We start from the raw sequence: 19683 nt of genomic DNA, 5'->3' as shown, positions 1-19683 counted from the left end.
ATTAGTGGTCTTTATCAGCCTTAACGATTCCATAATTCTGTCTTCTCCCTCATTTCAATGGATCAAAAGCTGAGAACCAGGAGACATGAAAAAAGAGCTCACAAAGCCACCCTGACAGATCTATCTCACTGTCATCCCCAGTTCCACCATCCCCATTGGCTATACCAATGCCTCTGCATGGCACAGCCCCATCTCGCAGCCTCTCAGATGTGGGCTCTGCTGTATTCTGTGAGGATGTATCAGGAAAGGGAGATGATAACCAGGCATGTCCCAAACTGAGCGGGCCAGAAAAGCTTTTCAGCTTTGAATGAAAAGGCCATTTTCATTTAAATGAAAGTCTTTCAAAACATACTGATTTCTGAATGATATTGCCTAGGAAATTGTCCTGTACTTTTAATCATTGGATTATTTTTATTTTTCCTCTGTTTTCACTCAAAAACAAACCCAGAGTTTATTTTATATGCATATAAATGCACCTGATACAGCTTCAAAGCTCAAAGAAAAACAGACCATAAATTCACTAAAATTAACATTTCCATTATAACAATTTTCATAAGTTAATGGCACTGGAGAAGTGTAAAATCTTGTGTTTGCATGCTTAGAACTGGAAAATAGAGAAGAATTGGTGGGATCTTCATGAAACAAAACATGGGGTTTTCACTCTACTCTTTTACCCATGGACTGTCATGAAGACCACAGGGAACCTGGGTTGGCAGCCCTCTGCTGCTCAGTTTGAACCTACTCCTACTGAAAAAATCCCTTACTTATCTCTCATGAGCCTCTCTCACTGTCCTCTGTTCAAATTGTTCCCTTTCTACAGAACTTGAATAGATCTGCCAGATTTTGTCAGTGTAATTTTCCCTGTCATATTTTGACTCATTTTAAACAGTTAATGATGAACACGGCATGGCTTTTGCTAGGCAAAGTGAAATTGATCTTCCCCAAGCATTCTTGCTATGTATCTCCCTCCACTGTATGATGGGAACGGTTAGCACAATGCCAGCTGCTGGGGCTTTCCTGCATGTGCATGGGGGTGGAGAAAGCAGCATCTTCTATTTGCTGGCCTAGGGAAATGCTCTGCAGTCATTGCAACAGAACAGATAAGTTTTCCAACACACAACAGGCAGACAAGTAATCCTCATGCAATTTATCACAAATCTCTTGATCCAGTCTTTGAATGTGAGAGCCTTATACCATGTAAATACATAGAAAAGCCTATTAGCTCCTTTGATCATATTAACCTGGCTCTGTGCACAATTAGTTCAAGATTTTTGTCTGTAAAGATACATATTAGTGTGAGAAGAGACATAGGGGAGGGATTCAATCTGTCAGGAGAAAATAACTACAGAGATTATGAGAATTTTGTATGATTACATGACTCAAGCACAGTTCTTGCCTGTCTAACATGGAAACCAAGTTCAACTGTCGCATGAACAGCTCCAGGGCCCCCAGAGCTCTCTGCTTGGCATGTCTTGGAGCAGACACAGTGTCTGGCTGTGGGTGGATGCAGTGTGTCACACAGCAGGGTCACAAACAAGAAGAGATGTCGAGGCCTTGATCTGAAAGAATTTATGATCTAAATAGCAATGGTGTTCTCAGGAAACAAGCATAACGTTGCCCCCATTTTAAAGATCTGATCAAAGGCTGGCAGAAAAAAAAAAAAAAGTGGATTGAAAGCTGAGTTTCAAGCCCACTATCTTCTCCTACCCACAGGATCTTCACTTCTCTCCCAGGGGCCCACTTTGGTGTGCCATGAAAATGGATTGATCTACCGACAGAATGGAAGATATTGTGTGCTACACTTTCACTTCAGCTGTTGACCCTACTGTGGATGAAACTGCCTTGAATGTCCTTGTCTGGAATGGATGCATGGCACAACCCTATCATCCTCCTTTGGGCAAGTTATGCCTGGCAGATCTTCCTGGCCTAAGCTGGAACTGATCCTATCTAATCTGTCCCACATGGACCATTCACCTGACAATTTATCACTTTTAGCCTCTCCAGCAAGATGAAAGGATGGAGACAATGGCAGCGTTGTTTCTCCTATACAGGACATGGGAATTATTGCTTTCCCCTCAAAGATTTCTGCCTCTGTGTTATGCTGCTGGAGGTGGCTGGAGCTGCAGCTTCCCAGAGGAGATGTAAAACCTCTCACAGCCACTTCACTTGTGCAATTGGAGCAGCATCTCTTATCTGCAAAGACCATATAAGCAGTAAAATACTCAATTCGAGCTGGGCACCGCCAGCTTTCCAGTGTAATTAAATGTAAGATCAGCTCTGGGGGGAAGGGAAGAAACCTAAACCTGTTCCACGGAGGTATTCCAGAGGGAGCTGGTTAAACTCACCGACGGGGCTAATTAGCCGTGTTATTTTCTTGTTATTTCTGGGTCCCCTGTACAGTGTCAGATGTTTAATAGCAACTGATCTCCAATCACCAGCAAATGGAAACAAAGGGCATCCTCCAGTCGAACAAAGGTCATTCTCCAAGCACAGTACTGGAAGGAGGTCGATCCTGCTGCTGCTTCAGGCTCTGCTCACAACTCGCTAGGCTGGTGGTTCTTTGCACAGCTTCTTGGTCCATTGATGCTACTGAAGCATTGTGGTTCTCCTGCTTGTTTCTTTGTGTGTCTGGTCTTCCTGCACAAAATCCACCCCACTCTGCTTCAAAAATCACTTCTCTGCAACGCTGACTGCTGTCTTACCCTTTGCTGACAGCCAGCCTGCACGATTAGAGTTAAGTGCTTTGCTTTTCAAGAGGGAAACAAGGCAGAAACAAAAGAGGTACCCATGCCACATGCTTTGTGTTTTGGCTTTTTGGTTTAGCCTCCTGCAAAGGTTTAAGTGCAGCACCAAAGGGGCTCTTATGGCCACTCCCGGGGACCTTGCTCTCAACAGGACCACAGTCCTGGTGTGGTCTCCCGAAGCTCTCAGTATTTTGTGCCATGGGAGTGCAGTGAGGTAAAGGACAATGCAAGTCAAGCAAACCTCAGCAGAGCTGGGGCAGTGCTTGATATGGTCACCTGTGTCATGTCAGACATTACCTGCTGACTGCCACTGAGGGACATAGTTTAGTGGGCTTAATGGTGATGAGTTGGGGTTGGACTTGATGATCCTTTCCAACTTAAATGATCAAGAGCAAAGCTGAATCTCTTGGGCAATTTAAAAAGTGGGAGGCACGAGGAATATGGAAATGGTGATTTCATTTGAGCATTGTCATGCTTCTCTCCAGAGCTGAGTGACCCATATGCTTTCTTGGCAATGTAGGGGCTGCTTGCTAAATGAGGCAGCAGGTAGGCATTTCCAGGCTTGTGATAATTTGGGGAATTGTAAAGAAATATATTTTTAACCAGCTGAATAGAGCAAAGAGTTAAAAATAGCAGGGAACACAAATACACGAGATATCGTTCCTCTGCTTCCCTGTTAGTAATGGTTCTCTGAGCAGTGATAATTCAGGAGTGGCTCTTTACTTCCACAGCCATTTGAGATGATTTTCCAATTAGCCAAATTTTCAGGTTGGCTCCCACGAGCTGTTATGGAGAGCTCCTCAATGAAGCATCATTCAGACTGCTCATCATTTCCATCTTGGTCTCATGAGTAGATCTGGCTCCAAGCACACTGGCTTGGTGACTACCAGCTTATCTCATGAAGTTTCTGCCCTGAATCTTTATCTCAGAAGCTTTCATGTGGATTTTCACAATGCAGAAATGCAGGGCATTCTGAGGTCTGCTTTGCTCCCATATCTGCTGAGCATGGACACATGTGGTAGCAGCACTGAGGGAATCCTCTTGGCCTTCTTGTCTCTGGGCAGTCATTAATAGGGCAGGTACCTGCTATGGAAACCTTCAAAAGCTAGGCTGCCCAGGTGTGATGCCTCCTCAGGTTCCCAAAACAGTGAGCCATGCCAGGTACCTCAGATGCCCTCTGATCTGTGTATCGAAGTTTCTGAGAGATGGATTACTGTGTGTAATTGCCATGATGGATAACACGGCGTGGTATTGAACAAGGCCCTGGAGTGATTCAGGACCTACATTCGCCCCTTATGTTCAGATGGAAAATTAAATGATTCTTAAAATAATAAATATGCACCCTGGAGAGAAATACTTGGCTGCTCCCTCAAGAGGTGCTGTGCTGTTCTTGTGTTGAGCAAGGAATAATGAAGGTAATTGAAAAGTTATTACTTTTGGGGCAAATTTATCTTGGCTTGTATAGCACTGCAGATACACTTGACTGGTGAAGCAATCCATAGACTGCTTTGGAAAAATCAGGCCATGCGATCTGGGGGTGAGTTCTGCACAGAACTCAAGTTGCTGCAGGGAAGCAGTGAGAAACCCTCACTGGGCAGTGTTGGAAGGAGACAGCAAGGACCTCAGAAGGTCCTCCAGCGAGGACCTCTCACTGCTCTCATCCATTTGGTCCTTTCCATGCAATGTGGATTTCTCTGTGGCCAGAGCCACAGCTGAGGAATGCTTGCGTGGCTCTGCTGAAAGATGTGAAGCAGCTGTCAGCTCTCAGACCAGGCAGTGACCATCCCCTGCAGCTCAGTGAAGGGTTTATTATCAGATGGCCATGGTGCCTTGAGGGGAGTCAGGGTGGCTGTATGATGCTCCAACCCCCGCCTGGCCCCCAAGCCCCGCACACCCCAATGCAATAAAAGCAAGAGAGAAAACAGAAGGGGGAATTTTCACTTCTGCTGTGTCTGCCTGGGGCCTGCTCTGTCTGCAGGGAATTTCAAAGCAACACTTCAAAAGGGTGTTGTTTTTTTTTCCCTCTGTTTGTTTTTAAAAATTAATTCAAATTAGATAAAAATTTTCACATGTTGTGTTTGTTGTTTTATTTTTATTAAAGAAAGCTCTCAAATAATTAGAGTACCCCAAGTAAACAGGCTCTCCATGCTTTATTACCTGATGTGTATTATGGCTCCATTAATGCACTGTGGCATTTCTGCCATTTTTCCTGCTCCAGTATGCTTTAAAGATGGGACTCAAATCATCAGTGTTAATTGCCAGAGAAACAGAAACAAACCTTCTAAAAGGGAAATTATTTTATAGTTCTAATTTGATTAAGCAGCAAAGCTCATTGTTTCCATCTTAGGTGGACAGTAAAAACACAAGTAAAGCTAATATTTATTAATACTAATGTGGAGGACAGGTAATTGCATTGCCCGTTGCAGCACTCAGGACTGTGCGACTCTCTTGCTCTATGTTTGCACACTCTTTGGGTAAACAGGAAAATGAAGAGGGTTTGGTGCTAATTAGCAAGATGAAATCCTCTTTGCAAAGGGCTCCTGGTTTTAATTGTGTGCTCGGAACAATGCACGCAGGTTGGTGATTGTGCCTGGTGACAATGGCCAAAACCCAGCAGTGGGAGGGTGAGCAGCTCCGGGAGGAGCAGTGACTTTCACAGGCAGAAATGCACGTAGGCACACACACACACACACACACAGGGATGCACTCCCTGCGTGCTTCTTGTTTCCCACACAGAAATCTTTCCACAATTCCAAAATGACTATTTTCCCACGTGTTTTTTATTTTATTTTTTTTCTCCCTTGCAGCCCATAAGGACATCCAGCTGAGAGATGACGCATCCTAATGCGATGAGCGGGACTGGCACTGCACTGTCACCAGTGTGACGTGTGGGACAGACTGCTGGGAGCTCCTTGAGCTCTTTCTGCAAGTGGTGGGGATTCATCTCTCCTGGGCAGCTGCTTTAAACCCACCTCAGGACGGTTGTGTCTGGATGGCTTTGCCTTCATTGATCTCCTCACTTCTGCCATTGAATTGAGCATAGGTTGGTGTCTTGGCTGGAAAGCACCAAGCTCTTCTATAAGAAAAATGCTTTTATAGGGCAGCTGTGGGTACGTGTGTATGCGGGGAAAACATACAGACTGCCCAGGGGAGGTGAAAGGCATTGCTTCCATAGGTCAGAACTGAGCAGGACACAGAGATTCCTTCTAATTTGGTGGTTGCAGCACTGAGCTCCTATCCCCATGGGGGCACCACCTCGTAAATGACACACGGCCTTCAGTCACACCACAGCTGTTTAAACATCAGGGCCAAATTCAGGATCAGCCCTCTGGTGCACAGACCTGGCTGTGAACAGGTGCTAAACCTGTGACTTCTGCATAGACCTGAACCCACAGGAGCTACTTCCAAGACCATTTGCATGGGTAGGAGCAGGTTTGGGAACTTTCTAGCCTCTTCTCCATCCACTCAGAGAAGAAGAAAAGAGACCCAGAGGATCACAAGTTGACCATCTTGCAGGATCAGCCCTCATGCATCCTGTCTTCTAATTGCTGACTGATTGTAGTATAGGATTTTATTCTCCTTATAATGACTCTTGGGCCCCCAGATGTTCTCCTTGAGTGTGGTTGCGTCAGCACTAGAGCCTGAATGACTGATACCAGCAATTTTTACAGCTTGAAAGAAGAGAAATATGTGAAGAGGATTTAATTTAGCTCTGATACTGTGTCTTCATCTTCAAGACTCCACAAGAAAACAACATCAAAAGGTTATTTTACAATGAGCAGAGGGAGAATTAGCCTGAGAGAGGGAGAGATCACCGAGCTAGCTTTCTAATATCAGTTCATTACAGGGAGCACGTTTGCACAGCCACTTCACTGCTGCCGTTAATTTAAACCAAGATGATTAAAAGCTGTAATTGCACCATTTAAAACAAATGTCCGTTATGTGGATTATTATATTTTTAATTAGTGTGGCTCTGTCTAATGTTTTATCTCTCTGATTGATTTGTTTATACTGCATTTATTTATAATTCTTTGATCTCCCTGACCCCACTGTCTCCTGAGCACGCAGTTTGGTCACGATTCCAGCAAATGGAAGAGGGAGTTTGACCTGAACCAGGAAAAAGCATAAGGTACCCGTCAGCTCTCCCATCCTGAGCAATTCACAGCTCTTCTTCACCTACCGACCCCAGCACTTTTTTGCTATTTGCTCTTCCCTGGGGCTGTAGAGGAGGATGATCAGACAGAGGGCTGGTTGTTGGGGAGGTGGGATGGAGGAAGATGGAATTGTCATTTAGCAAACTGCAGTAAAACCATAGTGCTGACAGGAGCAACTCAGGACTTAAAGATTTCATCCTATGTGGTAAGACCAATTCCTTAAGCATTGCTTCTCTGGTGAAAGCATGCCCCTCTGTGTTCCACAGACTCCATAAAATAAAGGCAGGGTTTTCCGACAAGCCAGGCTACACGTGCTGGAAATAGTTCTTGTCCCAAAAGCAAATCATATTTCCAGATCTTGCTCTCTTACTTTGCATGACCAGCACAAATGTGATTGGGTAAAATCCAAAACACGTTAGACCATAAAACCCCACTGCCTGCTGTTATCTGCTAGGTACAAGCAAGAATACCTTATAGATCATCATCGTGTTGGTCAGGGCATTCCTGCTGGATACTGACGAGCACATGTAACAATGCATGGCAAATATTTGAGGTCACTTGCTCCTACAGGACTTCAGTGAGCAGTCTGCCTGCTTCACAAATGCTGCAGGAGTTAGAACACCTGACTCTCCCCCATTTCCTACAATCTCTGCAACTTCTGCAAGGACAACACCATTACTGGGAACGTTTCAGTATGGGCAGAGTGACAGGCCAGTAGCTAGAAATTACTCCCTGATAACTGTGCTGGAGTGATGCTCATGCATCCTTACAGAGCATTTCCTGTAGCCAGTAGAAAGGAAAATGAAAAGTACCTGCTCATGAAGCCAAATAGGAGCCCACCATTGCAGGAAATCTCGTGGAACAGCACATCCAGGTACATGGCCTCACTGCTCAACATGGATACGATTGTGCAATGGGATGGCCACATCATGGTCACACATTTATACTGCATTTGAGCTACATTGCTCCACTCCAGCCTCCAAGCAGTTAAAAGTCCTTCAGCACAAAGAGAGGGCAACCCAAGGACAGAGCAGGAGAGAATCAAAGAATAAAAACCCAGAGATACTTCACCCATATTGCTGCTCCTCCAGCTACCCAGACAGAAAATGGATGTGGTCATAGCAGGCACTGATTTCACGTGCCCTGGAGCAGCCCCAGGGCAGGTATGGCTCTGTGCAAGGAAGGCAGGCAAGGGGATGGCTGTGACCCTGCAGCAGCATCAGAGGCAATTAAAGCCTGCAAAAAAACAAGCTATTTTGTCCATTTGGAGAGGATAATGAGACTGAGATCTCTGGGGTGTATTTTTCTTGTTGGCCAATACTCAAATCACGTATTTCTTTTGAAATTTATTTTAATCAAAAATGCTATTGGCTGAAACATCAACCTGTAAGTAAACTTTGTAATTCAGTGTGTATCCTTAAAGCTCTGTGAGACAAAAGACTGGGGACTGCTACCTGCAGGAACATGTAAATGAAAGGAAAGTCAGAGATAAATCAAGGGGGCATACAATGAAAATAGGAGGGTGCTCCTTGGGCAACATAGAAGGGGTGAGCTGGGATAAGGCACTGGCATTCTGTGGTTGTCCACAGCAACTCTACTCTTGAACTTCTGTTTCACAAACAGAGTTGGGTAGAAAAGTCTATGTCTTACTAATTTTACCTAAACAGAAATTTGTGCAAATGGCTTTTCCTAACTTATTTCCCATGACAGCTTTTGCTGCTGGTCAGCTTGTAATAGCTGGTGCTCGTCTCAGAAAGGCAGAGATGCTGTTTGATAGCCCTGACAACTTCAAACAGCTCCTTGGTGAGAACCTGGGCACCTCTCCAAATCCTAAAACATAGCTCCGCCTTGTCTAGGGAAGGACAGCAATCCCCCAAACTGTTTGGGGAAGTGATCATCCTCTGCACGCTCACTCGAGCCCAGGCCTGAGTTGTGCCCTGCCCAGGGACACTTATGCTTCCAGCAGTTCATGGCTGGGACCTGTGCTCTTCCAGAGCTGCTCTCCCACTCTTCTCTCTTCTGAAAAACAGAAACAAAGACTTCAGTAAGAAACTCAGGCTAGCTCCTGGGGTCTGTGTGTCTGCAGTGCCAGCTCACAGATAACACTGTGTCAATGATGTCTCACAGATAACAATGGCAATGGTGTCAAGTTTCATTTTCAACATCTGGGCCTTGATCTCCCTGCATCCCTGTGCCAGCAGTCTCACCAGGGCTTGGCAGGGGATCTTGCTTTTCTTCGTCTCCCTGACCACCTTAAAATCATAGAATCACAAAGGTTATAAGAGACCACAAATATCACCGAGTTCAACTGTTGACCCATGCCCACCATGCCCACTAACAATGTTCCTCAGTGCCACAACTCCACATTTCTTGAATACCTCCAGGGACGTGACTCCACCACCTTCATGGACAGTCTGTGTCAATACCTCAGCATTCTTTTTAAGAAATTTTTCAGTTAATATCCAACCTGAACCTCCCCTGACACAAACAGTACACTTACACAAGCCATGGGCTGCCAGCTTCTCCAGGAGAATGCTGTGGGAATCAATCAAAGGCTCTATTAAAGTCTAGGTAGACCACATCCACAGCCTTTCTTTCATATACTAGGTGAGTCACCTGGTCATATAAAATCAGGTTGGCAAAGCATGGCCTGCCTTTCATAAGCTCCTGCTGGCCAGACCAGATCCACTGGCTGTCCCACACATACTGCATGATAATTCTCAAGATGATATGCTCCTGACCTACCTATTAATGCTTTCTGTGCTGAAATCAGAACACAGCCAGGGTGTAACTCAAAATATGGTAAATAATTGTATGCATTTTGATACATTTGCTGAATACAGTCCTGTCAACGGAGAAAATTATACAGCCTCACAGCCAAAAAAAACCCATCAAATTTTTGGTATATTTGCAACTCTACTTTCAGGCAATATAGATATATTATCTGCAAATTTTCACATTGAATGTACAGAGCTGCAATCACATATTCAACTCAAAAATCTGAGCAGGTCTTTTACCAGACTTTTATGAGACCTCTCTTACCAGAAAAAAAAAAAAATCCTTCACTTCACAGTCATGCCTTATTCATGTCACCCCTTTTTTGACAGTACGCACATTCGTGAACAATTATTGTTAAGGATGAAGCACAGGAAGAGTAAAATTTCATCAAGAATCTCTGATGAGCACCTTGAGAGCTCACTACAAATTGCATCCACTGCCATGGAGCCAGGCTGATGCATCAATCCACTAAAAGAAGGTCATGCACCACACTGGTTATGTTTCTTGTTCCCTTCTTTTGAAATGTTTTAGTTAAAAGTATTAAACATTAAAATACATTTTGTTACTTACATAAATTTACTGAATTAGATATTACATATGAAGGGTGCTCCAAAAGAAACACCTCCTACTTCATTATGTTGACCCATGATGGGTCATAGAGGTAGATGTTGGTGGTATGGAAGTAGAGATTGAACCCTCCCAACAGTCTTCTGTTGTATTTCATTGCCATGGAGTAGATGGCAGCAGAGGGACAGTCTGACAAAGTTTCAGCAGTGGTGACAGCGAGTCACTTCCACTGGTGCATATTTTTATATGCAGTGCAGCATGCAGGCTCTTGTTCGTTGCTGGAAAAAATGCACAGCTAATAGTAGTGACTATGTTGAAAAATAGTATTCTGTAGCTGAGAATTTGCTCTATCAAACAGCGTCACCACATTCTCTGTATCTGCTGTAATTTCCATGGAAATAAATAGGAGGCACTACTTTCAGAGTGACCTATGCGGCCAAAGTTCTTCACTCTTTGCAGCCCCAGCAAGCCATACAGCCAGACACCCGTACCATAAAGATTTGGCATTGTCATTCCCAGCATTAGGCTCTATAACACCAAAACAATCCCCAACAGGGAGCCACCCCACTGCCCCCTTTCCACTTCCCCTCCTGTTTCTACCACCGTACGTGGGTGTGTGGAGCAGCCAACCATGAGCAATGGAAATCATGAGGTAGGGTGCCGTGCCCCGGCTGCCTTAAAGAGTCACAGCAACCCCTGCTCCTCTCCAGGTGGGACCCATGACCTCCAGTCCTCGCTGCCCTTAAGAGGTGAGTTGTTGGGGCTAAGGAAGATGCAGTCTCTGAGCAGCCTGGAAATGGTGACTGCTACACATTGTGTCCAAGTGCTACCAAGATGCAACATGGGGGCCCCTGAGCAACTGGGTATTGCCCTCCCCCCTCTGCCCCCACTATTCTGCTGAGAGCTTTTGGATAGCTGAGTGAGTAAGGAGTTCACACAGGTGCTAAACAACAACCTAATTGTGAGGGGAAAGAGCCTTGCAAACACAACAGCCTGTTTCCAGGAAGATCCTTTTCTTCCTTAAGGCCCCAACCCTGAGGGGAAGAACAGCTTTTCCCTTGAAGGCAAAACCCTGAGCATGTAAAGGAGCAAATGCTGTACCTCAGGGCACTGCAGCACTGAGCATGGGCCTGGGAGGGATTCACTGACTGCTCCATGGCCGGGGGACACAGCCTCACAAGGACTGAGGGATGAGCACAGGAGGGCTGGGAGCATCTCTTCAGGCTTGGCTGTGTCAGAGCTGAGGGCGGGAGCATTCCCTCACACAGCATAGCACCTACTTACAGCAGGAGCAGTGAGGAAGGGTGGCCCCATCCAAGTGCGTTTCTTCATCAGATGTCATTGGAAACCTGGCATCCAGTTTCACATCCTTTTATGAGGCTTTTCGTGGACATTCCCCTGCAGAACCTCAGGTGAATCTCCAGGACAAACATACTTGCTGCAGCAGGGACTGCTCAGGGTCTGCCCATGTCACTGAGAGCAAGAGGGAGATGAGTCAGATGAGTGTGGGGCATCACGGCACTCAGCCTCCCCGAGGCCAGGTGCAGAGTATGCTTCTCCGTGGAGAGGAAGCTAAAAAGCCTCTCTCAAAAGCTGCCCCAACTTTGGCAACTCCAGCCCACGGAAGCTGACCCTGCCACATGCTGTCATCCCACGTTCAGTCTCACTCAGCAAGAACTGGGTGCCCAGGGCACTACTTGGTGGCTGTGTGGCCATGGATTACATATGGCCACTTCATCTCTTCAACCCATAATTCTCACCTATCAAAGGGAAGCAGTAAGTCTTTCTTTTCTTTTTAAGCTCAGCAAAGCAATGCTATCTCTAGGCATCTATTTGCACAGCACACAGTGCCCAAGACTTCTGGTGCTGTAGTGCTGAAACAGGCTGGTGAAGTGAGTGAAATCACTTTAATTCTGGGATCACCTGTATCCTTGCTGGTGATGAGCTCCATTCAAGAAGCTATCAGGATTAAGCTCCTTTCAAAGGCACTTCCCAAGCATAGCGATCAAGAAAAAAAAAACACCTCAGGCAAAATAGGATCTGTTTAAGAATATTCAAGCCCTGGTCCCTCCACCTCCTTCCCATTCCTGTAGCTGCTCACCTGAGGCCATCTCAGCATAGAAGAACTAGATGCTTTTTGAAGGCTAAGTGGATCCTTGGTCTAGACATCAGCAAGTGTCCAGAGATGATGTTTTGCTGAGAACCCAGAAACCTGCTCCCTTCAGGATACACAACAACAAAGGAAACAGATAGGACCTAGGACTAATGTCCTACCCTCAGACTTCCTCCGTGCATTCAATGAAAGTGCAGTTCTCATTCTGTCTGCTTTTAAGGCTGGGAATTGATCTGCATCACCTGAGCTCCCCTAATCTCTTTCTGTTGCCTTTCCCACAGCTGCCAGCATTTGTCCCTGCCCGGGGGTGAGTTGATGCTGCACCCTGCCCAGCTGCACCTATCACAGAGAGCAGGGAGGCAACAAGGTGTGCCCTGGGTGTCAGCAGCTGGGGCTCCCTCTTCAGTTCCCCTAAGTGCTGGTAGTGTCACCACTGTGACACCTCTCCCTCAGGATCTGCAAAGCCCCTATTTCAGCCATAACATAGGTGCCTGCAGGGAGAGGAGGTGTGGACCTGGCACAGAGGCAGTGCTCACCTAAGCTGCCTCCAGCACAGACCAGGGAGACTCAACATCTCCTCCACTTGGAAATCCTCCTCCACGGGGTCAGGCTTGTCCCCATGAGCTGCTCTACATCCCTTCATTTTGCACCTTTCTTTCAGATACAACACCTGCAAAATATTTGTTATCTTCACTCCTTAGTGATGAATTTCTCATCGAAGTGACACTTTCTCCCCATGTCTCTGGCTGATGACTGCATGTCAGAAACCTGCACGTCTAGGAAGATACTCTGGAAAAACACAAAGAATTTCTCTTTCTTTGAGATGTGCCTTTTTCTTGATGCCATCTCCTACTCAGCTGACACTTAATATTGCCTTTAATGACATAATGCTAGAAAATCACTGTACAGGTTTACTAGATGGAGAGATGCTGGTGGCACGGGCTTAATACTGCAACATTACAGGGACAGAGTGGAACAAAGGAGAACTTTCCAAGGAGATATCAGATGCATTTTATTGGGGATGGTGTGAAGAACAAAGGTAAGAAAACGTTTCAGCATTTGTGAGTGAGGAGGGAATAAGGTATGCATGGGGTGAGCCTGTACTGTGATCCTCTTTTGTGATCCCATCTCTGCTAACACGCAGTTGTGATTTACTGTGGTGTTGGGTGTAAATCCTCTAGATCGACCAAACCAGCAACACCGTGGATTTGGCTCAACCCCAATTACAGGGATTTGGTGCTGAAAATGCTGTGGAGTCTCTGGGTACCATAGAATGACCACAGCAAAAAAAAATTAAAAAAAAATCACTTAAAGAAATAGTGTGTGTGTTTGTGCATGTGGAGGCTGTGCTGCTGCTCTCTGTTTTTGCCCTGAGACAGGCAGTATTTCCAAGACAAGAAGGCTGAGCAAGGGGACCCAGTTTTCTCAGTGACCAGCCAGTCTCAGCATCACTGTTCAAAACATAAAATTTATTGCAACAAAGAATTAAAAATAGTACACCTTAAAGAACTGCAGAGTGCATGTCATTAAAGAACTAGTCAGAAATCACAACTCAAGCAAATCGTGTACAATTGGAACTGAAAGTTTTATTAAAACAACTCAAAATCAAACTCAAATATTCCTTGCGTGTTTACTTTCACCATAACCCTGGACCGTGTATTTACAGTCTTCGCCTCTCGTGGTGAAGGTTCTGCTCAGGGCAAGGGGACTAGGAAGAAGGCAGGGGTGGATGGGGAGGACAGGTGGGTTTCAAAAGCTAACAGGATGTGAAAGTTTTCCAGAAGAAGTTCTTGCAGCCTGCTTTGCGTTCCCGGGGAGCCAGCGCGGGGTTTGAGTTAGCCGAGCGCTCCAGCTCCAGTCTCACTTCGTCCTGCTCGGCCCCTCGGGACAAGTCCTCCGACTCCAGCGCTTCATTTTCTGTCTGGCTTGGCTCTGAGAGCAGTTCTGCCAAAAAGTACTTGGCCAGTTCCTTGGGGAGAGGAGAGAGAAAGGAGGAGAGAGACCACAGTTACTATTCTGCTGTTGGGTGCTCACCTCCTTTGTGCCCAGAGAGGTACACAGCTCCGCAGGAGCTCAGCTCGGCAGCTGTGGCTACAGAACAGAGCAGAGTGCTGACATCCCTGTCCTGGCTGTGCCAGGAAGGAGCTCATCCCAGCACCACCCCACAGTCCTTTCCTTTCACTGCTGGTATGGTACTGAAGACAGACTCAGCAGGGATGCCATGCAGCAAGGGAAAAGCTCGTAGGGGAGGCTGAATGGGGGCACCCCTCACTGGAGTGATTTTCTCTCTCATCCCTCCAAGTCCTACTGCTCCTTTGCATAGGAGAAGACGTTCTCCTGCAGCACTACCTTGGTTCAGCGACCTGGAAAGCTTCCCCATGGGCTCTGCCCACTGTCTGGGCAGTAGCAGCTCCTTGTCCCCCAGTAGGATGTGCTGGGAAGGCGGTCTTGCCTTCCTGCCCCTAGTCGTAAAGCTCAGCCCCGGTAGGGAACCGGGGAGCTGTCAGGGAACCGGGCTCTGCAGAAGGCAACCCGGGGTCTGGAGCGAGGACACAGAGGAGTTCTGGCGAGGAATCTACGCGGACAGTACCGGGCTGTCCAGAGGGAAACCAGAGGGGTCTGCAACGGGGAACCCGGGAATCTGCTACAGGGTGCCGGTGGGGAGCTGGAGGGTCTGCAGGGGGAAGCAGGAGGAGAAGCCGGGGTACGTGGAGGGGGAGAGGGGCTCTGCAGCGGGGGTGCCGGGGGCTTCAGCGGGGTGTCCGCCCCGTCGCGGGGCTCTCACCTGCTTCCCGGCGGCGGCAGCCAGGGACTTCTGCAGGAACTGCCGGAGCCGCGGGTCCGAGGGGGCGGCCGAGACGGTGCCGAGGGCCAGGGCGATGGAGAGCAGGGCCAGGGCGCACTGCAGGCGGCACGACAGCATCTCGCCGGCGGGTCGGGCTCGGGCAGGAGGCGACGGGGAAGAGCTGACGGCTCCGCTGCGGCTCGGCTCCGGCGTTGGGGATCTCCTCGGCTCCCGTCGCCTTTATAAACCCTTCTCCTGACGTCAAGGCGGGGGCGCCCCCCTCGCCCCACGCTGCCGGGGGTGGGTCTCTGCCCGGCCCGTTGGGGGGTGGGGGGACCGCGGCCGGGGATGCTCCGCTCTGCCCAGGGCCGGCTAGACACCTGCGGTGTTCCGCTCAGTTGCGTTCCTCCCCCCCGACTGCTCTCTCTAAGGTTTTTCTCCCCAAACCGCTCCTTGTCCCGTCCTCGACTCTACTCATCTGTTTTCTCCTCCCCGAGCTTCAAAGCCCCTCAGGGGGCGGTGGGGGAATCCTGTCTGTGCACCGCCCTCCCCACGGCCCCGGTGCCAAAACCCCTCTCGTAACGGGGCTCTCCCCCGCCCCGCCGGGTAAGAAAACGGCCGTACAGAGGTGAAGCTGCCCTTTAAGGGTGGATTTGCCCCCGGCTCCAGCAGGGATCAAGGGATGCCGAACTGCCCCCAGGGGCTCTTTTTGCCTTCCCGGTCCCCGCGGAGCTCTCCGAACAGGACTCCGACCAGCTCCGGTCGCCGTCGGGGCACAGAGCCCGGCACTGCGACATCCCCGCAGCTCGGGAAAACGGGTACAGGCGGTATCTTGGCCGTGCAGGTCCCGGCTGAGCCCGCAGGGAACCTCCCCGGTGCAGGGTTCAAAGCCGCTAACCTCAGTGGGAACGCTCCCGTTCCGCTGGGATAAGCGGTCTCTTCCCCTCACTCCCTAACCCATCCCCAACGGGCTGGCTGCTGCCCACAGCGGGCAAAGCTGCTGGAAGGACGGATCCCTACACCCCGAAGGATGGATCACTTCATCCCTGTCCCAGATGTAGGAGCAGAGAAGGCTGCGAAGGGCTCCGTGTTCTCAGACGCGTGGTGTCAGTGGATCCCTCCTCCCATTCCCAGCGGCAGAAAGTCAAAGGCTTGTGGGAACAAAGACTGAGCTACTGTTCAAAGCTCTCCAGAAATCTCCAGAAGGATTATTTCTGCTAGTACTGAATTAATGCTCCCTCAACAACACACTCCCTGACCACGGTGTTGCTGAGCTGGGAACAAAGAGCACATATGGAAAAATTCCTGCTCTGCTTTACAGAGCAACTAGAGGAATTGGTGCTGATCTCTGCTTCCCAACCAGGCTGAGCAGACACTGCCCACTCTGCACAATGCATCCTTTCTCTGGGCAGACACCTGCAGACACACAGTTTCAACCACTGCACCTTCCCCAGTTTTTGGTGCAAAATAATGCAATAGAATTGATTTGGACTCAAAAAAGAGCAGGCTGGCTCCAAGAGCCATGACTCCCAGACTTCTCTCCATCACATCACCATACTAGCACCTGGACCTGAGCATCTCGCTCCTTCTCACTGCTGTTAAAGGAGCAGAGCCAGTCCTGGGCACAGCAGGAGTCCAAGACAGCAGATGCCAGGGCATCAAACCCATCCTGGCCCTCTTGGCTGCCTTCAAGAGACATTTCCTAGGGGCAGCTTCTCTCAGCAGCAGTAATTTCTCCACTTCTCATAACTCTACCAGTAGCAGCAAGTGACCCCCAGAACTATCATGGCCAGTATGACTGTACTGGTGTAAAAGGTGTGAGATAACATTTTAGTCCATACATGGCTTTCAGAGGCCATTCTCAATGCCCAGCTCAAAATCCACACTTCTCAGCTCACCATCTGCAGCACCTCTGGGTGCAGCAGTATCACAAAAGGTTATTCCTTGCTGGCCGCTGTCCTCACCTACCTTCCACTTTTCACATTAATATCTATACACCCCAGCCCTGCCCTGACAACCCTTCTCAGCCACTCTGCAGTGCAAGTCATCCTTCTGCAAAGTAGTAACATTCAGTGGGGCTTCAGGCTAGGAGCAATGCTGCTATGGTTGGAGGCATGCTCCCTGCAGCCTAGTCCTAGGCAAGCACAAACTCTTAGTCCCACTGGGGATCCCTGATTTTGATGGTATCCCTGTCTACTGTGACTGCCAGCCACACAGGGACAAGATCTGGAGGAACAGGTTGGTTCTGACTCTGCCACTCTACAGCACTGGGGTGAAGCAGAAACATGCACTCCTTTGCTGTCTCTGGTCCTACATCCCATCAGGAGATGACTTAATCTCTAAGCCAAAGCAGCCTCAGAAAGGCTCCGACACCACCTTGGCCATTTCTTCACTCCTGGGATTCAGCTGAGGTTGCATAGCTTGTAAAAGTACGAGCAGAGCCAGGGCACAGGTTGGAAAGTTCCCCTATAGTCTTCTTGTCTTGTTCAAACAGACTGAGATGGAGCTCCTATTAGACCTGAGGTTTGTTCCTGGATAAAATGTTGAAAGGATCCAGATTCTTGGTGCTCTCAGGTATAATTTTGGAGAATCATTCTGGTGTTCTCCAGCAGAAAAGTTCTGGCATTCCATTTCAAAAAAGGATCGGAAAGAAAAAATACAATTTAAATTTAAAAACATGCTCTGGTCCAGAAAACCCCCTTGTGCTACCTGAAGGAAATCAACAGAGAAGGTTAGGAAAAAGGGAATACATCTATTCTGTGCCCTTCTGCAGCGTCTCCTGTTCCTCCTGGGTGATGGGAAATGCAGGCAGTCAGATATCTTCAGGTCTCTGGTTTAAACATAGAGGAGCAAGGTGCAGATTTGCCACTTCCCACTCCTCCAGCTCCTCCATGCTCAGATTTTTTTTGTTCCCCCCACTCACCACCCAGCCAGATAAATCCATCACCATTAGTCTGTGGTGAGGGTGACTCAATTCCTTTCTTTCTGCTGCAGCGCTGCGGGGCATGTAGCTTTGCAGATGATTGAATTGCATTGAATTCCTATGACTGCTTACTTACTCCAGCTCTCTTCCAGATTGCTCCACAAATCCAGAGCAGTCCAGCAGTGCCTGAGCTATGTACACAGCCTGCACGCTCAGCACTGTGCCTGCACAGCGTGCCCTCTGCTGTCATTATGCTTGCAGGAACAGCTCTCACCACCCCATCTGTTACCTGCAAAATGTTCTCCAGCCTTTCTGCTCCGCTTTCAAGAGCAGAACAGTTTTACCATGTACTACTGCCATGACAGCAGGGACAAAACATTTTTTTCTTATATTGCAGCAGCCAGACACACTGTAGTGCCAAGCTGTGATCTGGGAGCCAGAGCTGTGAAATTCTTCTGGTTGCTCCTGGCCACTGTGGGCTGCAGTTGATCTTTCCCTGCAGCAGATCCAACTGAGTGCTGGGCTGACCCTGAGGACAAACTACGGGTCACCAGCTTCCTTCTGCCTGCAAACATTCACATAATGATTTGGGATGGGAAGGACCTTAAATTCTACCCAGTCCCAGCTTCCTGCTGTGGGCTGATAGCGCCACACCAGCTCAGGCTGCCCAGGGCCCCGCCTAGCCTGGCCTTGAGCACCTCCAGGGATGGGGCATCCATAGCTTCTGAGTACAGCCTATGCCAGGGTTTCACCATCTCCGAGTGAAAGATTTCTTCCTAACATCTAACTTAAATCTCATATCTTTTAATTTAAAGCCATTACTCCCAGTCCTGTTAGTACATCCCCTGATGAGGAGTTTCTCCCTGCCTTTCCTGTAGGCCCCTTTAGGTAGTGAAAAAGCCACAATGAGGTCTCCTCATAGCTTTCTCTTCAGTCTGAACAAGCCCAGTTCCCCTAGCCTTAATTCATAGAAGAGGTGCAGAGCTCTCTAAGTACCTCTGTGGCCTCCTTTATACCCACTAAAGCAGTTCCATGTTTTTCTTATGCTGGAACCCCAGCCCTCAACACAGCTCTGCAGGTGGGGCCTCACAGGAACAGAGCAGAAAGAGACAACCACCTCCTTGACCTGCTGGCCTCTGATCTCAGTGTCACACAAGGATATACCTTGCTTTCTGTACAGCAGGTATACACTGCTAGATCATGTTACGCCATTTTTATTATTTTATTATTTATTTCATTTTATTTTATTCTGTTTTGACCCCTGCCTCCCCCGCAAGCCCTTCCCAACTGCTCTCAATCTCCTCATCATTCAGCCTGTATTTGTGCTGGGATTGCCCCAGCCCAGGTGCAGCACTTTGCACTTGCCCTTGTTGAATTACATGAGGGTCACCTGTGCCAATCTTTCAAGGTCCCTCCGGGTAGCATTTCTTCCTCAGGTGTAAGATTTTAAGTTTTTTCCCTAGAGCAACAGATGTCACAGTGCAGGCTGGATTCTTTTTTTTTTTTCCTTTCCTCGTTTTTTTAGTTGTAATTTTTGTCTCATTCATTCCGAGGACTCCCTAAACTCCATCCTCGCCTGCCCTCTCGTGGGCATCCACCAGAACGCAGCCAAGTGCCTC

General features: G+C 48.1%; 1 protein-coding gene across 1 annotated transcript; it reads right to left on the bottom strand.

Annotated features, from left to right (window-relative positions):
• Positions 1-13803: 13803 nt before the first annotated feature.
• On the bottom strand, positions 13804-15340 carry SST (somatostatin). The gene is made up of 2 exons (XM_065748123.1): positions 15142-15340; positions 13804-14325 (listed from the first exon to the last, which is right to left on the bottom strand). Exons 1-2 carry the CDS (start codon positions 15277-15279, stop codon positions 14113-14115), a joined length of 351 nt encoding a protein of 116 aa, XP_065604195.1. The 5' UTR covers positions 15280-15340; the 3' UTR covers positions 13804-14112.
• Positions 15341-19683: the final 4343 nt, after the last annotated feature.

The sequence above is a fragment of the Cyrtonyx montezumae genome, unplaced genomic scaffold, assembly GCF_038088225.1.
Source record: "Cyrtonyx montezumae isolate F1298 unplaced genomic scaffold, pur_monq_1.0 scaffold_5, whole genome shotgun sequence".
NCBI classification, from domain to species: Eukaryota; Metazoa; Chordata; class Aves; order Galliformes; family Odontophoridae; genus Cyrtonyx; species Cyrtonyx montezumae.
This window is presented reverse-complemented; position numbering and strand designations above follow the sequence as displayed.

Bases quoted from the DNA above. Each gene is read 5' to 3' on its own strand.
- SST (XM_065748123.1), bottom strand. From the start codon at position 15,279: ATGCTGTCGTGCCGCCTGCAGTGCGCCCTGGCCCTGCTCTCCATCGCC. The intron at 14,326-15,141 runs GTGAGAGCCCCG...CCTCTCCCCAAG, and splicing joins CTGCCGCCGCCGGGAAGCAG to GAACTGGCCAAGTACTTTTT.